This window comes from Ambystoma mexicanum, chromosome 5q, assembly GCF_040938575.1.
Source record: "Ambystoma mexicanum isolate Mex_15411 chromosome 5q, UKY_AmexF1_1, whole genome shotgun sequence".
Lineage (NCBI taxonomy): Eukaryota > Metazoa > Chordata > Amphibia > Caudata > Ambystomatidae > Ambystoma > Ambystoma mexicanum.
The window spans coordinates 418,084,151-418,108,414 of NC_090933.1; the positions used below are offsets into that span (position 1 = coordinate 418,084,151).

A 24,264-nucleotide genomic window follows, 5' to 3' on the forward strand; every position below is an offset into this window, starting at 1 on the left:
TAATCCAAAGTGTTGACAGAGTCTGTCCTTGTTCACCATTTGCAAAACTGTTTCTATTTAATGCTCAAACACAATGAGATGTGTGAAAAATATATGTATCAGGCCTTATCGGGCCCCCTGCTCTTCTTTTACCATTTCTTCCAATGTTGACCCGGAGGGCCTTGAACATTTCGATGCCCCGAAATGCAAGGGTCTTTGCTGGGAGACAGAACACCAGGTTAGGTGTCACCCACAGTAGGCCAAGCAAGATTTGTTATAAACATGTTTTCATAGTCCAGGGCTCGACTTGCGTTTGCTGCCACCTGAGGCTCCCAACTCAAGTCAAGCCTTAGATGGCCTGTGCCTCACCTGGCTCCCCCACATCTAATCCTGATAATGACATCGGAGAGCAATAATGCTAGTACACAATTGGAAATAAATACATGCATTCCAGATTCAAGCGTCCTGTTACAATATTTGCAGCTGTATTTTTGGCATGTATACAGTACCTGTATTTAATGAACTTACACAAAGCTGATCTCGAATGTTGGCCCCATTTTTCAACAATGTTTCAACCACACGTGCATGTCCGTTTTGACTGGCAGCTAGAAGGGCTGTGCCTCCATCCTAACAAAGACAAAATATTGAAGTATTTTGACAAACGTATGATTTATGCTAAACGATTGACAGTGCAAGCACTTCTATAAATGTGATCTCATGTGTTGATATGTTTTGTTCATTCACATAGATACATTTAGCTGACTGTAAGATCTTAATGTGAAACACAACCGAATTACAAATTCACAATTCAGTAACTCACTGCAGGCAATGAGGCATTAATGCAATACACTGATGAATACAACAGTGAAAATGGCTAATAACAAAAACCTGTGTATTTATTTATTTATTTATTTATTTATCTTTACTTGTTTATAGTTCAACAAGAACTTTAATAAAAGACATTAAAAAACAATACAAATTCGTATATCACATATTTCCAGGTAAAAGAAAGATAATGCATTTGCACTAAAACCATTAAACGAATTTTTCATCTATCGATTACAACAATTAGTATTGCACTAAAATAGTAATACATCCTAATCGATTAATGTAACAACTCATACTTGCTTCAAAATCTTTCAAAACAGTTTGAGTTTGACCATTCGTAGTAACCCCTAGTGCCTCAGCTACTTCCAGAAGAGAGAAGGGCCAGGCATGTTCCTCTGAAAGTGGAGAGGAGCTCTGTGGTACAGACACGTATGGTGGGGACTCTTGGTTCCAACGTAGCCCTTTTGAAGCTTGATTTATACTTATAATCGGAGAAGGGGACAGAGCAGTACCCCAATTTGGAATTCCAGGAAAACCAAGGCAGAACAGAACTTTGGTCACTCAGGGATTATCAGCTGTGGGTACAAGACCCAGGAAAGGCAGCATCTAGATAGTGCCAGCCACACTGAAGATGAAAGGACGATGCACCCAGGGTGAGCGACTCACTTGACTATTTTCAAGAACTTTCTGTTGGGTAGTTTGTTTTTGTGTCGATACTTTTGTAACAATAAAGACTATAAACCTTACCTTCTGAATCCAGTCGTTTGAGCATCCCACAAGGCTCTCTGTAAAATATGGTGTCAGTAGTGGGATGTTCTTAGAATGTGGTGGAAGTCTGCTGAGCCCCTGAGGGGCACTGTATTGTATGAATGGCCCATGTTCCCACAAGGCCCAACCCCGGGTTGGTGAGATGAAATTTGTATAGTATTGACACAGTCAACATAGCGGCAAAGGGGCAGGCCCTTGTTTCTACAGAACTTAGGATGGTGCTCCCCAAAGGTACCTATGGATGCCTGGCCCCTAAATCCAGCCTAGCAGTCAGGTATGCGATAGATAAAGGGAACCGGTTTTGATGACCAGGAAAACAGGGAACAGTTAAAGTCTTCCTTTACAACAACGGAGGTTCTGAGAACTTTCTGGTAAAAGCTTGGGATCCTGTTGCCAAACTAATTTGTGAACCATACACCATAAATGAGCTTTGAGAGATCCCCGAGCTGGATGCAACCTGTAGGTGGCAGCTGGGTTTGGTCCCTCATACCTTCCTGGGTAAATCACTGAAATGACAGCAGAAGGATTGGGCCCCCAGTCTCCCCAGAAACCACTTAATGCTCCCTGGGAACCCAAAACACTTCACTATAGGGAGGCGCATTATACCAACACGATGCCGAATCAATGATGAGAGTCTTAACGACAAAGAAAACAGCGGACTTCTGGTCCCTGATAAACGCCTCCCAAGGAATCACAGCCTCAAGTGTGATCAACTCAGTCCCGGAACAAGTCTGGGTCGCTTTTTTCACTGATCTCTTCGCCAGTCCGATCTCTGCCACAAATACATCTTTCGATACCACTGCCGCCCCCTGGATCGACTTGTCAGCCCCAGCAGACATAAGTGCAGCTATTCAAAAACTAAAAGCCTCACGAGCTCCGGGCCCAGACGGCCTGACGAATATAGACCTAAAGAAACATCTCACTGAATGGGCCACCTTCATCAGCATTCTGTTTGACCATTGCAGATCCACCAGAAAGATTCCATCATCATGGCCCAAAGCAACCATCATACCAATCTTCAAACAAGGAAGCAGGGAAGCGCCTGAAAACTATCGCCCAATTGCCCTATTGGACATCATGGGCAAACTTTTTGCGACTCTCCTCTTGGACCATTTCAATCGATGGGCGAAATCGGCCCCTTGCAGTGACCCATTCCAACTAGGCTTCAAGAAAAACGGTGGTACTGCACTGAACATCCTCATACTTACCATCTTGAAAGCCAAAATAAAACAAGGGTCCCCCACAGTCTACGTGGCGTTCATCGACCTCTCACAGGCCTTCGACAAAGTCGAGAGGTCTAGACTGTGGAGAAAGCTGGAAAATTGGAATTGCCCGAAAGACGTCCTACTACCAATAATAGTCCTCCACACCAATACTACACTCAACGTCCGGCTGAACAGACAGGGAGCACTGTCCAAAGAAATCCAAGCTCACAGAGGAGTAAAACAAGGCTGCCCTCTAGCCCCGGCGCTCTTCGTGGCTTTTTTGGGGGACTACAAAGACTCGGAAGCCCAGGTCCGAAGCTTCCCGTCGAAGTTTGGCAACAGTACCCTCTCCCGTCTTCTCTACGCGGACGACTTGATTTTGTTTGACCAAACCCCGATCGGCCTCCAGCAGCAGCTGGATAACCTGGAAGCCTGGGAGCACCAACAACCTCAGATCAATCAGACAAAAACGAAAATCATGATCCTTTCCAGATCGGGCCGCTCCCAGAAAAAAACTCGATCTTGGTCAATGTGTAAAACCAACATCGAAGTGGTCCCGCACTTCAAATATCGACGGCTCCTCGCAGGAACTTAAACTGCAACAACGTCTGTGGTCTAAAACCAAACAACTAAATTTCCAACTAAGAGCGATTGACAGAAAGTATGGCAAATTCTCGCTAGTGCCGGCCATTAACTTCTACAAAGGAAAAATGGTTCCGGCCCTGACCTACGGCATGGACGCCATGTTCACTGTTCCGTCCAAACTATGGAGGACACTGGAGGGCTACATTTGGAAATCCCTCCTAGGCCTACCCACCGCCATTCCAATCGAAGCCATCAGACGAGACCTGGGCCTCTTATCACTAAGTGCCTCCGTCAGCGGGTCCTCACTGGCCCTCTTCAGGAAGACTCTCATCAAAGACGGCTTGCCAATTTCCAACATCATTGGACAGGAACTCGAATCATCGAACTGTAAGGCTGTCCAAAAATGGACACACCTCCAAAAAACCAAACTGGAGGACTTGCAATGTACACTAAACGACCTGATCTCGAACCCGCAAAGAGTCAGTGAAAAATTGAAATCGCAAGACTGGATCAACACTATCGATAAAGCGGTCGCAACCAAGTTCCTCAACCATCTCCCACCGACTTACAACAAATTGAAACTCCCCATGGCGTACTGTCTGAGATTCCCGGACAAAAAGCTTCGCTCCACATTTCTAAGAGCGCGCTTAAACCTGCTCCACACTCGAGAAATCTTTGCGATGAGAAGGCTGTCGATCGTCACCACATGCAGACTGTGTAAAATTCCGGACTCTATTGAGACCATCTGCCACCTTCTCCTAAACTGCCCCGTTTTAACTCAAGTTCGTACAGCTTTTCTGTCTCCTCTATGGCTCGACTCGGTACTGATCGATGAGCAAACATGGTGGTACTGTTTGATATCTGGTGAAAAATCCCGCTGGGCTGCCGCCACGGCCAAAATAATGGAAGCTGCCTTCATCAAAATCAACGCTGCAACCTAGACGTCTCTCTGGCCATTGAACTCCAGTGCCCAGGCCCCCAGCAACTGATGACCGCGCCATAGATAAACTTTGAGACCACTACTGCACTCGATACGCCGGGATTCAGACCTCACAAATTCCAAGCTGTCCTCACCTCATAGAACGCACCCTTGTAAAAATCACTCTCTCTGATTATACACAAGTAAAAAAAAAAATAAAAAAAAAAAAAACAAAATAGGGAGGCCCAACATAATGACTTTTGTTTCAGGTTGGTCTTCAACGCTGCCATCTTTGCTGAAGAAGCCAAACAGGCCCTTGCTGTGTAGAAAAAAGGAGCTCTATATCAGGTTGTTAAAACATAAAGGGAGATGGACAGCGCACTACCAACTGTTTGTCCATCTCCAGTTCTGAAGGATGGTTCTGGATCTGGTCTACTCTCACCTTTCAACAAGACACCAGGGGATTGCTAAAATCCAAGAACATGTCCTCAGTACGTTTTTCTGGCTTGGTATACACAAATATATTCAAATGTTCTGCTCTGAACTCCCTATACGTTTGAATACCTGCTGCAACAATGCCTGCTGCCCTTACCTATCACTGAATAACGTTTCTCCTGGATAGGTATGGATCTGATGGGTCTCCTCACTCTGTTCAAATGAGGAAAATGGCATCCTTGACTATGCTACTTCAAATGTCGAAGCCTTTCCCTAGAGAAGTATTACCATTCAATGCATTCCGAGTAGGGTTTACTAAAAAAGTCCTCACTGATCAGGGCACTCCTTTCATGTCCCAAACCATGAGCTGAAGAGATTGTTACCATTATGAAGAGAGGGTCCCCGGGATAGCCCACATGTCCCCTATGCGCATATCAGCCTAATGGATGAGAAACAAGAGATGCAAGTCGCTGTTTGGCCAACCCCCAGGTGGATCAGTGTATTCCATGTATGGGAACAGGTACTGACCTAGACAACCGTTCAAACCCTATCCAGCCGATGTCTTCGCGGATAAAGGTGCCTCATCACTGGACCAGATTGACTAATGGTAAATGTCCAGCCGTGCTGACATCATTAGTGACAACACAACATAGCAGCATTAGTCACGAAGTAAACATGAATTCCTGCACAAAGTTACGCAGACACACACATGCATATACAAAGAACATACATACACAGTTCTGTAGATAGAGGACAGATACATAGACGCACTCTCAGAATCCTTTTCTTTTTTTCAATAGCCAAACAGAGAAATGCAAGAAACCAATGTTCATCCGGAGCAAGCGTGCAACCCTGTTATTGCAACTAACCATATGGAGCTTCAGGGATGTATGAGGAACCTGGAAGGGCTCAAGTACTACTTACCTCTAAACAAAATAATACAATATATAGGGAGACTATAGAATGATTGCTATCCCTACATATTATCCCCACCAAGAATATCGGCGTACATATGGTCGTTTGTCTCGCCATAGGCAATATTTTTGGGAGGGATATTTTGTGGGAGCAGGGGTTGCGGGGGTGTCCCCCGCACATTGAAAAATAATGCGGGGATTGCGGGGGTGTCCCCCACAGGGTCCATGGCTCAATATCGCTGCAAAAAGATGGCGATATTTTTGTATCACAATATTTTTGCGGGGATATTAACACATGGAACCGAATGATGTAGTGAATTTACATGAAGGCACAGGCCTCAAAATAAGAGAAGAAGAGATGCAGACTCTACAGGGGCAGGCAGCCAGAATAAAATCATCACTAATTGCAGACTGAAAAGCTATGTTTGTGGTCATCACCCACGTGACTCAACCGAGCGGAACAATGGTCTTATACTCGTGGTGAGGAGTGGAGCCGTTCCCAGAAAGACAGACAGAATTGATACATGCGTTGTCCACCAGACATTGCAACCGGCAGGCACTCTCCCAACCTAGGTAGCTATATCAGTGGCAACAATGTGGACACACAGTCTTTCTCATTACTTTGAAAATGTACACTAAGCGCTGTGAACAGAACAGGGTCCCAGGCCTGGGGAGACCCGCTATAGCCATTGAAGACTCTCAAACCAGACCTTAAAGACCTTTTGTCGGAAATTGGTGTGCAGAAATGTCAGAAACTGGGACAAGCTACTTCCCTGCGCACTGATTGCTGGTAGCAAAATACTGCACAAAATGAACTGTTTTCAATCTCCTTGGGTGGAGGTACAGACTAGGTGTTGTGTTTGACCAATATTAAATATGTCAAACTCTTTCATAAAAAACGATGTACTGTAATTGAAAAAGTCACCTCGTACTAAGCCCTAGGCACAATTTTAAAGTGTCGTAGTTTGAAGAAAGACTTTTGGAATGAATATGTCTTTTCTTTTTTGTGTAATTGTTTCTAATGATGTATAATATAACAAAAACATGTTTTAACAAAAAAGAATACACTTATATTGTGGTTAATGAAATGCTCTGTTGATTAATGCTGATAATAAGCTAAGAATATAACCAGGGAGTGGTACACTCAGTTGTGCATGAGTGTGAAAAGGAGGGGTAACTTGTTTCCTTGTATATTTTGTGGTATTCACTCCTTCCCGTTTTGAAACTGGTCCCCCGAAAACAAATAATTTGTGAAGTACCATTATCTTATACAAGCAAAAAACTGCAGGCATCAACCGGCTTCTCCCATTTGAGTTGGTCTACGGCCATGAGCTCTGTGATGTCCTGGATATCTTGAAATAGGCTTGGGCAGTAGGGAATGGACAAAGAGGGGAGTTCGGAGAATTCATCTAGGCAACCCAGGAGTGGCAGATGAGCGAAGGGAAGCGGAAACATTTGTGTGACTGGAAAGTACAACTGAAGCATTTCAGGTTTTGGGATCTGATGCTCGTACAGCTGTCCAGCTCAGAGAACAAGTTGCTAAGTGGTAAGGGCCACATTAAGTCAAACAGGTGCTCAATGTAAACAACTACAGAGTCCAGTAAGGGGAGTGATTCAAGATTAGTCAGGTATACCACGTGAACTGGCTGAAAGAATGACGGAAGCCAATGGAACAATTTTTGATGGCCTACTAATTCCCCAATGTCAACTTTCCAGAACTGCATTGATGGTGAAACTAATTGTAGCAGATCTCCCTGCTGAGGCGAAAGATACCTACAAAACCTTCAGATCTCTTTTGTGATTGGCCACAATTGACAAAATGGCTTCATCTATGGACTTGACACTACCCCAGAGAAATCTACCAGACTTCGACTGCATCGCTGGCCAGAGTAATGTATAAAGGCTATATAGGATGAGATCCATAGGATGCTCCAACTCCGGGCAATCAAATTATTATGGAGTTAGTGGTCAAATTTTTTCTTTCCTCCAAGCCCAACAGAAAACGGTTGCTACTGTTTTGAATTCAGCAAGGTAAAAAAGATATCAACATTTGATTCATACTCCATGCCATGGATAGATGAGATGATTGAATGGATTTGATCTGCAAAATATATCTCTACCATTTACCTCACGAAAGGTGGCTGTTAGCTGACCCTGTTGGGCCAGGAAGACAAAGAGAAGATAGCCTGTGTCATGCCTATGGGTTTGTTCCAATTGACACTGTTACAATTTGGCCTGAGTGGCGCAAAGGCAATAGTTCCCAGGACATATCTAACCACAAGTCCAAAAATGAATTGCACACCTTTCTGGGCCTCGTTGGTTACTATAGACTAGGGGTCTGCAAACTCTTGACTCTCCAGATGTTTGGGACTGCAAATCCCATGAGCAATCACTATTGACAATGCTAGACAGAGCTGGTGGGAGTTTTAGTCAAAAACATATGGAGAGACAAAGGTTTCCGACCTCTGATTTAGATGTTTCATACCCAACTTCTTCTACCAGACATAGTGACAGAAGCAGCTGAGAAAGCCTTTGGTTAGTGAAAGCACAACATTTACCATCTGCATGATTTCCTATTTGCACACTCATTCATATGTCAATTGGATGCTTCGTGAGTGGGACTGGAGGCAGATTTTTCTGCCCATTTCCGATCATGGCCAACTTAATTTCCTATCTCATTTCCTCTGTCATATGAGGTGGGCTCCCTCTCACTCCTGTGACTCACATTCGCATAAACACCACATTCCTCCCAAACTTGGATCTTTTGAATAAAGGAATCGACTCACTTGGGGGTGTCCATAAGTCTTTTCTTGGACCGGTCTTGGCATCTCCGAGATTTCGGTTGTAGGACATACCCATGCAGGCAGGATGACCGTCGAGGTCTTTCCCGTAATCCATACTGGGTGTTTATCCTTCTCTCGTGTTCTCCTTCTTCTCGACCTTCGCCTGCTTCAACATTGGGGTGAGGCAGTGGTGGCGCCTCATTCTGGCAGAGTGTGTTCTCCCTTGCCTCCTCAGGTGGATTCGGTGTCTCGGTTCTGTGAGAAACCAAAGGGCGTCTCACTTACTAGTCCCCAGGATCTCTCTCTCAGGTGGCCAGGGCACGGCCATCGCCTTTGTATGCAGACCCTGGGTGGACCAGTGCTGGAGGATCACCTAGGTGAGGGGTCTTGGGGGAGTGGGGGTGTGGCAGCCGATGGTGAGATGCTGTATACCCCCTTTTTTGTACACCTAACCCATCCTATTTTTTAGGATTCGCCGATGTCCAACCCCCCCTTATACACAAGCACTGGGCCGAGGAAGAGGGCAACTGAGAGTAACAAGACTAGCTTTTGTATACATCGCACTGGACATGTCCCGTTAATCGGGTCAGACAAAGTCAGGTACTTGACTTTAAGTGCATACATCTGATACCAATTAGCTCTCCTCACACGGATAAAAGGCGGAACATAGAGACACTCTCTGAGCAAGGTGGAACACGAGTAGGAACAGAGCTTCCGGGTCAAAGGAGAGAACCTACTGGAGCAGAGCGACGGACCAAGGGATGAGAGCAGTGGGTCGAGAACCCCAGGAATTCCCTATAGGAGGCCGTTGCCTCCAAAAGGCAGCGAAAGACATGTGGAGAAGGCCAAATCCCAAATCAGAAGGCTGCATTGTGTTTCAAGGACACCAGCGACCCTCCCGGGTGAACAGCAGAGCTGGGGAGGCGAGGCCAAGCCTGTGGTACGAACCTTGACTCGTGAATTGGAAAACTGTGAAGACAATAATGCAACGCATACAGGCGGTGAGTTGGCAAGCAACCTGAGTGACCAGTGTGTGATAAGGAAAGATTAAAGTTGCAACATTATATCGCAAGTGAAGGCTGCACGTGTGTGAATGAGACGTGAGGTAAGGTAGACCTGTGAATGAACTTTGAAGTAAGGGCAGCTGTGAAATCAGCGATAAGGAGTAACAGAGTCATCTGGCGAAAGGAAGTAGCACACTTGAAATTCTCTGTGAAACGTGAATTGTTTGTAGCGATAAAGTGAATGAACAGTAAAAGCAAAGTGATGAAAATTAATCCAGAGAGAAGGGGAGAGTAAAAAGCTGAACGTTGAAGAGTCGAAATGGTCCTGCAGAGGTCTGTAGGGGAGGCCACACACATCCAAAAGTCTTTGAAATCCGGAAACCGTCTGAGCCCCACTGAGGGAGACCTGAAGTGCAGGAAGATTGGGGAAGGGAGCCCCATGCGAATATTGTTGAACTTTTCTTGTAAAAGGTCTGAGCTTGACTGACAGGGCCCAACGTGAATGGTTTGTTGTTAAAGGTCTGACCCTGCCAGAGGGGGATCAACGTGAACTTAACTTTTGTTTTGAAAAGGTCTGAGCCCGACAGAGGGGGACCGGCATGAACATTTTGAACGTAGTTTGGAAGACTGAAAAGAGAGACTAACATGGAAGGCCAGGTGGGGCTCGATCCTCATTTTAAAATGTTTTTGTGTTGAAACCCCAAGACAGAATGTGCCATCCTGCCTACGAGGACCACCTTACTCCATGCTGTCTAACATGGGGAGGAGAGCTGACTCAACCACATTTCTTTCTTTATATTTTGAACACTGATTTTCCTTTACATACATATCTCCTTTATGCACTTTTTGTACAAGAGATAGGGCAGGCATTAGGTTTTGTCAGCATAGGCCAGTTTGATTTGACGGATGCAACTAGGACTGCTTTATGTATTATTTGATGGTCAAGACTACTCCCATCCCAGTTATAGGGCATAGTAGGAGTTTTTTCAAACCCAGAATTGTACCTTTTGTGTCAGTGTCATACTTGTGATACCATGCCTTTCCTACATACGGTGTCAGAGTGGGATACAACTCAATTGAGACAAATTGGGGGACCCTACAATTCCAGAAATGTAGTCATAGAGCCTCAGTCCCCTCTACCGCCACAAAGGAGTCCATAGGCTGTGATATTTGTAGCAGCAGAGAAGCCACTACCCCTCCCAGGAAAAGAGGGATGATTCCCAGGGACCTAGTCCTAATACTCCCTGTGTGGTGTTATTTAAGATTGGCCTCAAAATCTGGCCTGTAAGTTTGGTCTAGATGTCCTAGCAGGCGTTATAGATCCAGACATTCGGGGAGACATAAAGGTTCTCCTAAAGAACCACAGTGAAACTCCAGTGAAATACGCCTTGGGGACAACATTGCACAGGGAATTCTTGAGAAGGCTCTATTTCCCAGTTTTGAGGAAGAAAGTGAACCAGAGGAAATAGAGAGAGGCAGCTTAGGCTTTGGAAAGGCTGATGAGACATGTATCATTGAGGCAAAAAGGGAAGAGGAACCTACTATCCTTCCCGATCTAGCCCTCGCCCAGTGAAATGATCCAGTACTCGCAGAGGCTTTCTTACAAGTGATTCCTAAGGGAGAAGGATAAGAGAAGGGGAGCCCCTTTTTCTTCCTGAAACAGGGATTACTATATAGAAAGGAAACCTCCAGGGAAGTCCTAAGTAGAACTCAGTAATACCCAAAACCCATTGCAATATCGTGCTATAGATTGCACACTCACATTTGCCAGGGGGACATTTGGGACAATCTAAAACCCAAGCTCACATTGGTTCGAAATTCAATTGGCTGGGTATCCATGCTGACATAAAGAACTTCATTCAGATATGTGATATATGCAAAAACCTATGTCACATATTCCCTTACCTTCCCCTCTAAGCCCATTACCGGTAATAGAAGGCCCTTTGTCCCAAAATTGGGATGGATATCATTGGACCATTGGAAACTTCTAGACTGGGTAATAAATATGTTCTCTTAATTGTAGATTATGCTACCCAGTACCCAGCGGCCTTCCCTATGCTTAACAACACAACCCAGCAAATTTGAAAACACCTGCTGCCATTCTTTTCTAGGGTTGGTTTCCCAAGGAAATTCTAATGGGCCAGGAATTCAATTTCATGAGTAAGCTTACTTAAGAACCTTAGTTTTCAATTTCATGAGTAAGCTTACTTAAGAACCTTAGTTTACCACCCCCAAAAGGACGGATTTGTAGAGAGATTTAACAAAACCCTCAAAATGATTTTGAGAAAATTGGTAGATGTGGATGGGAAGGACTGGAATCATATGTTCACATGGGCTTTATTTGCAGTGAGAAAGACCCTTGGGCATGCACCGGATTCTCCCCTTTTGAGTTACTCTATGGTAGAGAACTGAGAGATGCCTTAGACATGTTCCGGGAGACCTTGGAAGAAAGAGAAGAGGCACCCATTCCCCTCTCACAGACGGTTACGCGATTGCGGGAGCACATGAAACTCGTCCGGAGTCTAGTCCACACTCATATGGAGAAAGCTCAAGTCCAACAAAAATCCATCTATGACAAGAAGGTACATTTAAGATCATTTTTCAATGGAACAGAAAGTTTTAGTCCTCTTACTTACCTCTGAAAATAAACTTGTCTCAAAGTAGCATGGGCCCTTTGAGGTGCTAGAACAAACAGGAACCTATACCTTTTAAAATAGCCCACCTTGATAGAAGGCACAAGACGCACCTCTACCACGTAAATCTCCTAAAAGAGTGGAAAGAAAATCCTTCCGCTAATACCTTCTCTATATTGTCTTGTCTGGTACCCGAGGACATAGACAACTCTGAACTTATTCCACAAGAACTATCTAAACAGAAACAAGAAGATTTGAACAAACATATTATGGCATTAACCGATGTATTCTGTGAGAAACCAGGTAGAGTACATGATACTTATTATATCAGAACCCCAAAGGGAAAGTGGTCCATTAGAAACCATATAGACTCCCAGAAGCATGAAAGCAGATAGTAATTGATGACGTTAAAAAAAATGCTGATGGCAAATATTATCAAGCCCTCTTCAAGTGCATGGTCCTCCCCTATTGTGTTGGTGACTAAACCCGATCATTCTTGGAGGTTTTACATAGACTTCAGGCAGGTCAACGCCATCTCCGCCTTCGATGCCTATCCTATGCCATGCATCGATGAGTTAATAGATAAACGTGCAAATGCCACATTCCTGTTAACCCTGGATTTAACCAAGGGATACTGGCAGGTCCCTGTAAATGGACCCGATAAGGAAAAGACAGCTTTCTCAATGGGACTATTCCAATTCAAAGTCCTCCCTTTTGGACTGCATAGGGCGCCAGCAACTTTCCAATGACTTATCAACAGGATATTACAGCCTTACTCCAATTTCTGTGGGACCTATATTGACGACATAGTGCTTTATAGTAAAACTTGGGAAGACTATTTCACCTTTCGACTATTATGAGAACCCTCAGAGAGGCTGGCTTAGTGTCAGGAATAAGGGCTGGTGCTGCCGGGGAGTAACTAAGTTTGCTTATTAAAGCATTGGTAAAGAGAACTACATTTCCCAGCATTCCGGAGAGGACCTGTAGTTCAGCGCAAGTTGCCGCGCGTTGCCAGCTGCAAGTAATGAAAGGCAGCATAAAGCCAACACGCTCGCGCCCGCAGGTGTGGCTTATTTTGTGTTCCAGGATGGGTGCGGTCGGAGCGAGATGTGAGCAAAGCTTTCCTTACAGCCCGTAAGATTTTGGAGCAAGACGAAGCTGGCGGACTGGCTAGCAGTTGATGCAGCGTTTTCTTCAGACTCCGAGTGGTCCCGTGGGGCCGCTCGGAGCTCAGATAAGTAACGGGCACATTACACTGGTAAATACTGGGAAGCAGGATGAATGCGGGCGGGCTGGCTGACAGTGGTTACGGCATTTTCTTCAGACTCTGAGTGGTCCCGTGGGGCCGCTCAGAGCTCAGATAAGTACTGGGCACATTACGAATTCACAGCAAAGTGTGTGTTTTCAGTAAATCCTTGTTAAAGACTTCTATGCTTAATACTTGTGTGTTTAAAGGCACACAGCAGAGTGCGGACAATGTTTAGGGTTGCTAAATCAGTAACATACAGTACAGGACATTCAGGGTTAGGGGCTGTTTGGGCACAACAGTGATCTGGTGTCCTTGTCTGGGCATGTACATTATGGCTATATGTGTTCAGTGTTGCTTCAGCTTGCCCAACGGGCCATGTGTCATGTATTTCATGTATGGAATCTAATTCCATTGTTTATGTTCATCTATGCTTGCTATATGTTTATCTTGTTACATGTTCACACGTATTAAGGTGTGTTTATATGATTTAGAGGTAGGCAGGAGGCAAGATTAATAACGCATACCCTATGTGTTTGGTTGAGTACAAGAACTAGATAAGGAGGTTTTTCCCTGTGCTTCCCCTTTCCTATCCACCTTAGGAGTTCCCTAACCCTCTATCCGGTGTTCCTACATCCCTATCCTATCCACAACCTCTTCCTAACTCCTCTTCCCCCCATTGGCTGCCACGTGGTGTCCTGTGTATATAATCAGGCGCCTGTGCCAACCACGGATGGAGGGTCGAATTCATTCGGCTTCTGTGGTTCGGGGGAGAGTGTCGATTTCTCTCCTCCATTATTGTGTGCATTGTGACATAATAAGCCACCCCCATATTGGGATACTAAAACCACCCAAGCCAAATGGATACGACTCCTCCGCCTTTAGCCGATGTGCTAAAGGCTCTTCAAGATATTCAGTTAGAATTAGCACAGACACGCCAAGAGTCAGACAACTTAAAAGTGCAAGTACAAAGTTTTATGGCTCAGCGAACTCCCTTGGAGGGGGCTAGTGGGTTTAATGTTAGAGAACCATCTACTAGTCAAAATGCTACCGTTATTGTTCAATCTTCTAGTAATGTACCGTTAGCAGCACCTGAACGGTTTTCTGGTGATCCTCGGAAGTATATGATGTTTCTTACACAATGTAAATTGCATTTTCTGTGTAAACCCATGGCGTTTGAAACCATTCAGGCCAGAACGGCATTTGTAATATCATACTTGACAGGGGATGCGGCGGCCTGGGCAATGCCCTTGGTTCAAAAGGATGATCCTTTGCTGTATAGTTGGGATGGGTTTTTGGCAGAATTTGGAAGGTTGTTTGATCAGCGGGAAGTTTCTTTGGCCCAAGATAAAGAATTATTAGGGTTGAAGCAGGGTGCTAAAGATTTGGTAACGTATTTGACCCAATTTAATAGATTGGTGATTGAAACAGAATGGCCAGAGGCTAAACAAACAGTGTTATTTTATCAAGGATTGAAGGATGAACTAAAGGATGCCATTGCTCAAGTGGAGCCGCAACCTAGAACATGTACAGCTATGATAGATTTGGCATTGAGACTAGATCACAGATTGAACGAGAGAAGAGGTGAAAGAAAAAGACCGGAGGCTGTCTCGTTTGTGAGACTAGATAGAAGTAGAGGAGGAAGGTTGAGTGAGGTAGAACCCATGCAGATTGGTAGTATCAGAGGACCTTTATCAACAGCGGAAAAAGAGCAGCGGAAAAGTAACAATCTATGTCTCTATTGTGGACAAGCAGGGCATTTTATCCGCAATTGCCCTAATACTCCTCAGAAAGGGGGCGGGGGAGACAAGAGCAAGAAGGAAACGGTAAAAGAGATGGGCCGGCCTTAGGGGGAACGCAGGTGTCTGGCCCGAGTGAAGGAAGGTTCCCCAGATGGGTAGCAAACACGGTTGGAAGCAAAACCTCTCATTTTTATATATTGGTGACTGCCATAATGGGTCTTCTCCCCGGCCATATGATGACAAGAGCTGGAAAATAGTGTGAGCACATAGGCATATGAAAACAATGCCTGGCAAATGCATATTTATGCCTATAAAAGAGCCAACATTACTGGCTTTACCAATGCTCGTTTTAACAGGGCTTCAATGATAGAAACGGGTGTGTGGACATGTGTACTGCTTATGTGGTGGTGCAAGGGGCATTGCAGGCCCCCATCAGGATCATAATAATTCGCTAGAATTGCCAGTAGCCTGAGGTAGCTAATATGTACTGCAATAACCCGATTATACAAGCACCAGGACATGCAGTGAATGAATCTTTGCTATATCTGACTATTGTGCATGTAATGTGCATGTTATGCAGTGTGCATGTGTTCTGCAAGTACAATATAGCACAGCCCTCAACTGTAGACAAGTGTCTTAAGGATTGATAGCCTATTTATCATACCCATTCTCCCTCTCATGCTGCAGCCCATAGAATACAGCTGAGTTCCATGAGAAATTCAGTCCAACTGTCACATAGTCACTGACATAGCAATCATCTCTGCGCCGGAACATAGCTGCATGATTTTTATAATGTTTTTAACTAGTCATCTCTGCTACTAATTGAATATTTACCGAATTCTAATTACTAGTCGCATGCAATGTAATGCCTTTCTGTTTACATATTTGCACAGACTACTGTCTTTCGGAAGCGCCTTAATCCACCACAGTGCTTTGAAGCCATAACAATGGCACTAGGTGCTATACAAATATCAAATAACATAAATCAAGTGGAAGAAGGCACAACTGGTTAGGCCATTATCACACCAGTACTGCATTTGCAGCTACAATTACACCATTAACACTCAAAACGCTGCTTAGGAACAACACTTGCAGGTCCTAAACAGCCGATAGTTTGATGCTACTTCAGTATTGGCGCTGGGGAGCAGCAGGAAGTGGGTGGGAAGGGCCAAAGGGCTCGGCATAGCCGGGGGCAGTGAGAGGTGGGTAAATAACCAACATCCACAAGCTGTGTGTCCCTTTGACAACCAGGCCCATGGGCGTAAATTTAGGGGGGGACAGGGGTTTTTGTCCCCCCCAACTTTCATGGCACACCATTTTGTTCCCATTCATTTGGCTGGGGCACCTTTTCTTCAGATGTCATGGCCCCACACACAACATTTTCAGCAAAGTTACTCCACTGGGCCCCTCCTATCCCTACTCCAATGCAATAGTTTGAGGTTATAGGTGGCGCAAAACTAAAAATGGGTTTTGGTGGTGCACAACTAAAGATGGGGTTTGAAATTATGATTTGTTCAGAATGTGTGCGCATCTGAATGGGGGTGAATAATATTTTGCTTCTATTGTGAGGCTAAAGCAGGAAGTTTACACAAAAGTAGGGTTACCGTGTTTACTGCTTTGGACCCGGCAGCACCGGCAGTCTTCTTTGACTTTAGACTGTGGGCTTCATTACGACTTTTGAGACAGCCATGCCCTTAGTAAGGGCATGGCTGCCTCCAAAACCGGGTCCGGGTCCAGGTTCCCTGAATGGGGAAATACCGGGCCATTCCGAGTATGGATGGCTCCATGGGAATGGGTGCAGGAGCTAACAACGGGCCGATTACGACCGGCCCGTTTTTAGCTCCCCGGTCCCCTCGCAGGACCCGCTCTGGACGTCTGGTAAAACCAGACGTCCAGAGCGGGTCCCGCGAGGGAACCTCGTAATATTGCGGAATGTGTTTAACGGCGCTGGCACCATTAGCGGCGCCGTTAAACCCATTCCGCAATAGTTGTAATGAGGCCCTGTGACTTTACCGTAGAAAAGAAACCAACCTTGTCAAAGTTTTTCCTTGCCCAAGCCGCTTGTCTTACCTTAGTTGTAAATTCGGTTGAGGCGCCAGACTGAAACAGAAAGTTCACAATATCATCGTGGCCTTGCTGCGCAGCAAAAAACAGAGCCGTGGCACCTGACTAGAAAAAGAAATCAGAAAACCATGCTTTATTAAGGAAGCTAATTGCCAAGCCTTTGCAGACATAAATCTTCATTATTTTGGACAAAAGGCAAGAAAGGGAGCTTTTTGTAGTCTGAACTTTAAACTACTAAGTAGGTTAAGAGCAAACAACGTAGAATCATATTAGGTGCCCACAAAGTGCCATTACAAGGGCTGAGTTGTATTGCCCAGAAAGTGCCATTACAAAGGTTGAGTTTTAGTGCCCAAAAGGTGCCACTACAAAGACTCAGTGATTGCAACAAAAAGAAACAACAGGCTATTGTAATATTTAATTTACAATAGAAGTGAGGCATACTTAGGTCAAGAATTAACCAAAGCTTGAAAAGGCTATTGTGCAGTCCAACAAGAAGAAGTGGCACCTTATTATTTCTAATGAGCAAGCTGCATTGCAATCGTTTCATGGTGCCCCAAGGGGAGGAGGCAGTGCTTATTTTGTACAAAAAAAATAAGGGCCAGGGCCCAAATATTTTTTAGCGCATTTGGGACACATCGGGCAGGCAACTCCCGGCCCACTACTGCCAACACCCATGATTGTTTGGGCGATGGATGCACTAGCCATGGCAGATGTGCAATTTACAGATGCCAAACAACATAAACCAACGTAACACACTTGTTTAAAAATCTTTAAGTGCTTCTTTAAGCACATTATAGTTGTTAACATTTTGCTCACATTGTATAGGTTGCAATTGGAACATGTTAACCATCTTTCCACAGAAAAACGAGCAAACCTGCTTTCTTACCAAGTTTAATTGATGGAAAAATACAGGTAATACTTCCTGTCCCCCTTTTATATGTCCTTCTAATATAAAAGATGCTCCCAAATAAATCCCTAAAATAAAAATTTTAATAGCGAATATACCTGCTATGAAATGCATCACACACATATAAGAATAGGAAAACCTGGACATAACACTACAAATAGAATACTTTCTAACACTACAAGTAGAATTCTTTCTAACATATAATGATTTGTTCACGAGCGCTCGTTCCATCTTCTTTTACTGTCTGAAAGACAAAATGTATGCACAGAAAAACGAGGAGAAAGAGAGAGGGGGAGAGAGAGAGAGAGAGAGAGAAAGAGAGAGAAAGAGGGGGGAAGAAAGAGAGAGAGATAGTGTGAGAGAGAGAGAGAGAGAGAGAGAGAGAGCCTCCTGTACAAAAGTAACATTTTTAGCAGCTGTATGTGTGGACGGGTTAGGGGAATTCATGTTTGAATGCTGGTAGTGGAAATGGAAATTAGGTAGATGTACACTACCAGTCCGTCACAGTGCCAGGGCAATGTCCGAAGGTGCTTTACGAATGTCAGATAGGTAAATCTAATAGCAGAGCCCCTTCACCTTAATCGCAAGAGGAGTAGAGAATATTACTTCAAACGGTCCATTGAACCTGGTGCTGTTACACCTGCGGACAAAGGACTGCACGTAGACAAGTTCTCCTGGCAGCAGCGGTTGAGTGGGTGGTGAGTGAGTTGTAGAGACAGCTGTGGTATCTGGTACATCTTCAGGTTGATGTGGTGCAATCTGTCAGGAAATACATTTAAGTGCCTGTGTTAAGGTTGTTAAATAGTCTTTGAATTCATCACCTGAAACAGCTGCTGCCCTATGGGCGTCTGAGGCCCTCCGAATGGGAGACAAGAGTGTGTGAATATGGCAACCAGTTACCACTTCATAGGGTGATAAATGGTGGTTCTTGCTGGGCTATGTGCACAAACTAAATAGTGCCAAGGATAAGCAATGCATCCAATTTTTCTTCAACGTGGTGCAAAAAGCTTAGACAGCCTACTTTTGAGGAGTCCATTGATCCTCTCCACCACTCCGTTGGTCTGGGGTGGTAAATCATACACATCCTGTGTTTAATACCAGTAGTGCAGTAATCTCCTTAAACAACTCGAAAAAGTGTGTGCCATTATCTGACCTTAATACATCACACATGCCCCATCGGGGGAATACTTTGCGGACCAGAAGTTTTGTCGTGCAATTGGCATCCGGATGTGCACAAGGACCCGCCTCCACCCATCGTGAGAAGGGGCAGACGACAACGATCAAATACTTGGACCCATTGCATCTCTTGATCATGTCTGTGTAGTCGATGTGCAACTCGCAGAAACGGGCCAGTGCGGCGGGGCAGAGTGCTTCTTAGTGTATGTAATGTCATGCCCGTACTGAAACTATGACATGTGGTGCATCTAATAACCATACTTGTCAAGTGTTCCTGGATGTTTGAAATTAACCAGTCCTCTTGTATATCAGCAGCAATGCAGTGTTTGGAGCTGTAGCAGGGGTGAACTAGCTGATCAAACAGTATTATTAGCATTTTGTGTGGCATCAGTGCTTTCCCTGTACATTCCTGTCTCTACAATATCAGTAGGGGAATGTTTGCACCCTCTTTTTAACCACAACTGTGTTTCCTCTTCCGGGACACTTCCTTGTAATTCAATTATTTGTGCCATGTGCAGGGCATTGTATGAGACAGGTTGCTGGTCAGTGGCAGGTGTTGTGACAATGGATTCTGCTTCAGCGGGTACTGGGAGATGTGCTGCAATTTTGGCTGCAGTGTCTGCAACAGCGTTCCCGAGTGGCACCTCGTCAGTGTTGTTAGTGTGGGTGGCACATTTAATGACCGCCACTACAGAAGGCTGCGAAAGTGCAAAAATTAGTTTGTTTAATAATGCGGCATGCTGTACTGTGGATCCATCCACCCCACTAAAAGCCCACTTTTTCCTTCGCGAAAGACTGACGTGCACTGTTGTAGTGATGTATGCGAATCAGAATAAATGGTCACATGACATGCTTGTGATTGCTGCCTGTGCTGAATAATGCATTGGCAGTCTTTTTAGAATAAATGTCTCATATTCACCGTCCACTAGGCGCACCACCAATGCGCCAGTATGTCTGAGGCCCGTGTCCTGGTCAATCGTCAGTGACCCATCAATGATCCATCAATGAAAAGGACCTCCTTGCCATGTAATTTGCCTCGGGGATGTCATCCTCCTCGCCCTCGTAAGTCACACGGTCATGTTTGGCCAAGTCCTCATCAGTGCACATTTCTGTTCTGAACGTTGCGAAATTCACTCTCTTACACTGCACAATATGGATATTTGTGCTTCAGAGAATTATCTCATATGCAGATGCTCTTTAGGTAGTCAGAGTAGATTTCAATCTTTCTAAAATGACAAAAATGGCATGTTCCACGTAGAGTGTGATGAAGCAACCCATCACAATAGTGGAACTCTTCTCAATTGCAAACGCTGTTGCCGCAAGTGCCTGTTCACAAGAAAACTGCCCTTGCATCACTGAGTCTAGTGTGCCACTGTAATATGCCAAAGGCTTGTGGCCCATTGTGCATTTCTGTGTCAACACGAAAGTCAAGAGCTGGCCCTTAGAGTGTGAGCTACCACCGGGGCAGTTGAAATCACTTCTTTGAGGTCATTGAAACTCTGTAACATTTCTTCAGTCCATACTACTTTACTGTCAGTCTTTTGTGCTTCTTGTAAGAGTGGCCTTGTGTATGCTGCGTTATCAAGGATCCATGCTCTGCAATAATTGCACAACCCTTGGAACATTTCCATTTCCTTCACTGTCGTGGGCTGTGAGGTGGCACTCACAGAGGCAGCGTGGTCTGGTATTATTGTTTTACTATTTGCCGACATTAACTGGCCTAGATCAATGTTCCCTCTAATTATTTTTCCATAAGTGCGTGTATGCTCAGCTTTCATGCGCAACTTATTTTCCATTTGCGCAACTAATTTTCGAGGCACGTTACTTTGTGAGCATGCGTAGGTGGTGAGCTATCATCTCCAAAGAGCTTGGAACAGATTTTTTCCTTCACAACCATTGCAATTCTTTACAAGTCATTGTAAAAGTTGCATATTGAAACACTTTTTCCAAACACATACGCTTAAAAAAACTCAAATATTTTATGTGATTATAAAGAAAACTCATCAACCAGTCCAAGGATTCAAGATATGCCATAGTTCCTTTCCAAAATTACTCAAGTGCAGAGAAAGAAATGTGTATGCACAAAAAAGCTTTCTATGGTCGGTATAAATAATATATTTAATTGTGGCTATTCATTTGTCAACACTGCTTAGAGACAATGCAGACAGTGTGTAAAACCATTTGAAAGAAATACTCATGTTTATTACAAAAAAGCAAATATCACTGGTCACTGATGTGGCTGTCAAAAAATTCATACAGGATAACATTTTTGTAAATGAAATAATGGCAACTAAAAGGAATGTGTCAAAAAACATGCAAATAGGAATGTGTGTGCCACTTTAATGAAGTAATTCAAGGTCCAGGAGAACATGCCTCAAAATGTGTGTAAGGATGATAATTGCATTTGAATAGTTGTACCAGAGAATATGATGATCAGAATTCTTGGGCCTCTGCCTTGCTATCCACATTACGTGGTCCTGTGAGTTGTAACATTTTCTCAAAATCAGCCTTACAGCTAAGAGGCATATACACAATCCCTTGTTACTCCCTAAAACATGAAAATGTGCCCAACAATAACGGAAAACCATAAACACATAGACACCTACCCCCTGCTTTTACCCACAAAGATCCACTGATATATTTTTTTTTATCAGTGACCCGCAGAGCAGTGGCATTGGTAGAAATGAAAATAATACTACTGTCCAATCACAAGAGGAATTTTAAAGCGAAAAACATATTTTAATAAACATGAAATATCCCTACTGGCAAAGCTATTTAGTTTCTTACACCCTGAAAAATCATTTGATTTGTAGTAGGGAGTAACATATCAGAGCCCTCCTTGTAACCCTGTGATATGACAGGATACATAATACAGCATACAGTTTTGCCCACCCTTTCTCACCACAGCCTAGACACAATTCCACTAGAGTCTTACTGAGGTTTCGACTGGTGAAGAAAATCATATATATTTGCCTTTTAAGTCAATAGCAGCAATGTTCATAGGTACAACAGATTGAGTGCTTTCTTCTTTAATATGTACCCCTCTTAGTAAATTTGCTTTTATCAGTTTGACAAGATACATGGGGATGCTCACCATGATATAATGTCCAGTTTAAGAAAATGTCATGAATCTGTAAGCGCACAATTACTATGAAGTGTATGCTAGATTGTTTGCCAAATCCCCCAGCTTTAATTTGTTGAGTAGGATTATAAAAATGCTCAGTGAAACTATTTTTGCATAGCAGCGAGTTTGCCTATAATTTGTTAAGGTCTATGCCCCACGGAACTTTGAAAACTTGGAAAGGTGGCAGATTGTGTGAAAAGCATTCTAGTAATCTGTATATCCGTTGCCCTAATACTGTATACGAATATTGGCAGGCATAATCCATACCCATTACCCCTTGCAGGCCAGGTAAATGATATTGCAATCAGTTGTGAGTGCTGCTGCTCTTGTGCTTGTGCACCTGGGGATCGGGGTGGGAGCTGCATGTATTTCATAGGGTATAGAGGTCATCCTCAGTGTCAGCATATGTTGTGTGTTCTGTGGTGGTGGGTGATAGTAATTGTACATATTATATCCGAACCCTGGCCTGTTCCTACACTCTCTTGAAAAATGTCCCCATGTCCTGCAATTCCAACACTGTGAGGATCCCATACCCGCCCCCCTTGGTCCCATGCTTCCAAATCACCCTCTGCCCTCTCTAAATCCACCCCTCCCGCGCTGCAGACCTTCTTGCTGCCACTACTGGGCGGGGTATTGCGGTCCACCTCCCCACTGCTCTTGTCCTCCTTCTGGCCAAAACACTGCTAGTCGGGTGCTTGTTGGTGCTTCCGCACTCTGTGTCGTCTCCGTCTGCACAGGTATGGGTACCGGCCCCATATACAGCTATTTTAGCCAACTTTCTCCATACCCATTTTGCCTCATTTGCCTGCAGCTGCTGTGCCGTTTCCTTTTCGTGTTCCTTTATTCATTTGCAGTGGTGTATTATTATAGTCTAAATTTCTGCCCACCCATTCCCTTCAGTGCCCACACTTTCATCTAGTGCCTTCTGGACTTCCTTTGGGAAGCCCCTCTTGATGATTAAATAAAAAAGAGGACTGATCAGTCCCACTGGTCCCCCGTCCCCGCCTTCTCCTGAACCTCAATAATGTACTGCGCAGGGTCCTCGTCATCACCCATAGTGTATTGCATAATTGACTGTAGGTCTAGTGTGTCGGGCTATGTGTGCCAAAGCGCGTACCACACCTGCGCTCTGATGTTGTTGAACGGTGCGCCATCATGTGTATCATCATCATCTAAACTCACTCCTGGGTATCCTGCTTTAATCCACACATCCCCAGCCTGATCTCCCACAATCACCACCAACAAAATGTTCATGACACCCAAGCAAGGGCACGCCTGCCATCTGTTTTTCAAATACGTATATACACTTCCCTGCCCTGGCTGTTAAAGGTGGGAGCACTTTAATCAAATTGTTCTTATTCATCTGTGCCCAGGGCACATACTGCACCCTACCCACACCCTTGCTCATCAGGGGCATCTGTAAGCCTACTCTCATCCCTTCCTTTCTTATGGCACTCCCCTTTTTCCTCGCTACTGCCATCCAGCCGAACCTCCTTACCCCTTTATTCCACAAACCTTCCACTCAAGGTGTTATTTCCCGTGCCTGTTGTGCTTCCTCCTCACCGTCATCCTCAAACTCATCTACGGTACTCCACCCATCACCTCCTCGATCCCTATCTAGACCTCTATCAGATCTTACTGTTTCGTACCCTGTGCTGCTTGCTCACCTGCCCTCCTTCTTCTCAATATGTACATCCTTTATTGCTGTACTATCCAGTCTGAACAAAATGTCCCCTGCTACCCACACATTTGCCCCGCTCCTTTTTGCCTCGCTCCATGCTGCCCACAGTCACGCTGCTCTGCTCAAGCCAATTCTAGTGCTCCTTCTAATTCCCTATGTCCTGCGCACTCCTGAGGCAAAGCGGTTACTGGAGTGGCTATATATGGGGTTGGAGGGGCCGTTGCTAGGGTGGACACATAGGTTGGGTACTATATCCTGTTGCTGGTTGGGG

The 24,264-nt window shown here is 44.6% G+C and overlaps 1 protein-coding gene across 2 annotated transcripts in view; it reads right to left on the reverse strand.

Moving 5' to 3' along the window:
• ANKRD29 (ankyrin repeat domain 29) overlaps nt 1-24,264 on the reverse strand; it is a 574,113-nt gene that overhangs the window by 217,900 nt on the left and 331,949 nt on the right. For both annotated transcript variants that reach the window (XM_069620907.1, XM_069620908.1), the window contains 2 exons: nt 17,112-17,210; nt 508-606 (listed from right to left, as the gene is read on the reverse strand). In XM_069620907.1, the coding sequence (XP_069477008.1) occupies nt 508-606; nt 17,112-17,210 (198 nt within the window). The remainder of the gene's footprint in view (nt 1-507; nt 607-17,111; nt 17,211-24,264) is intronic.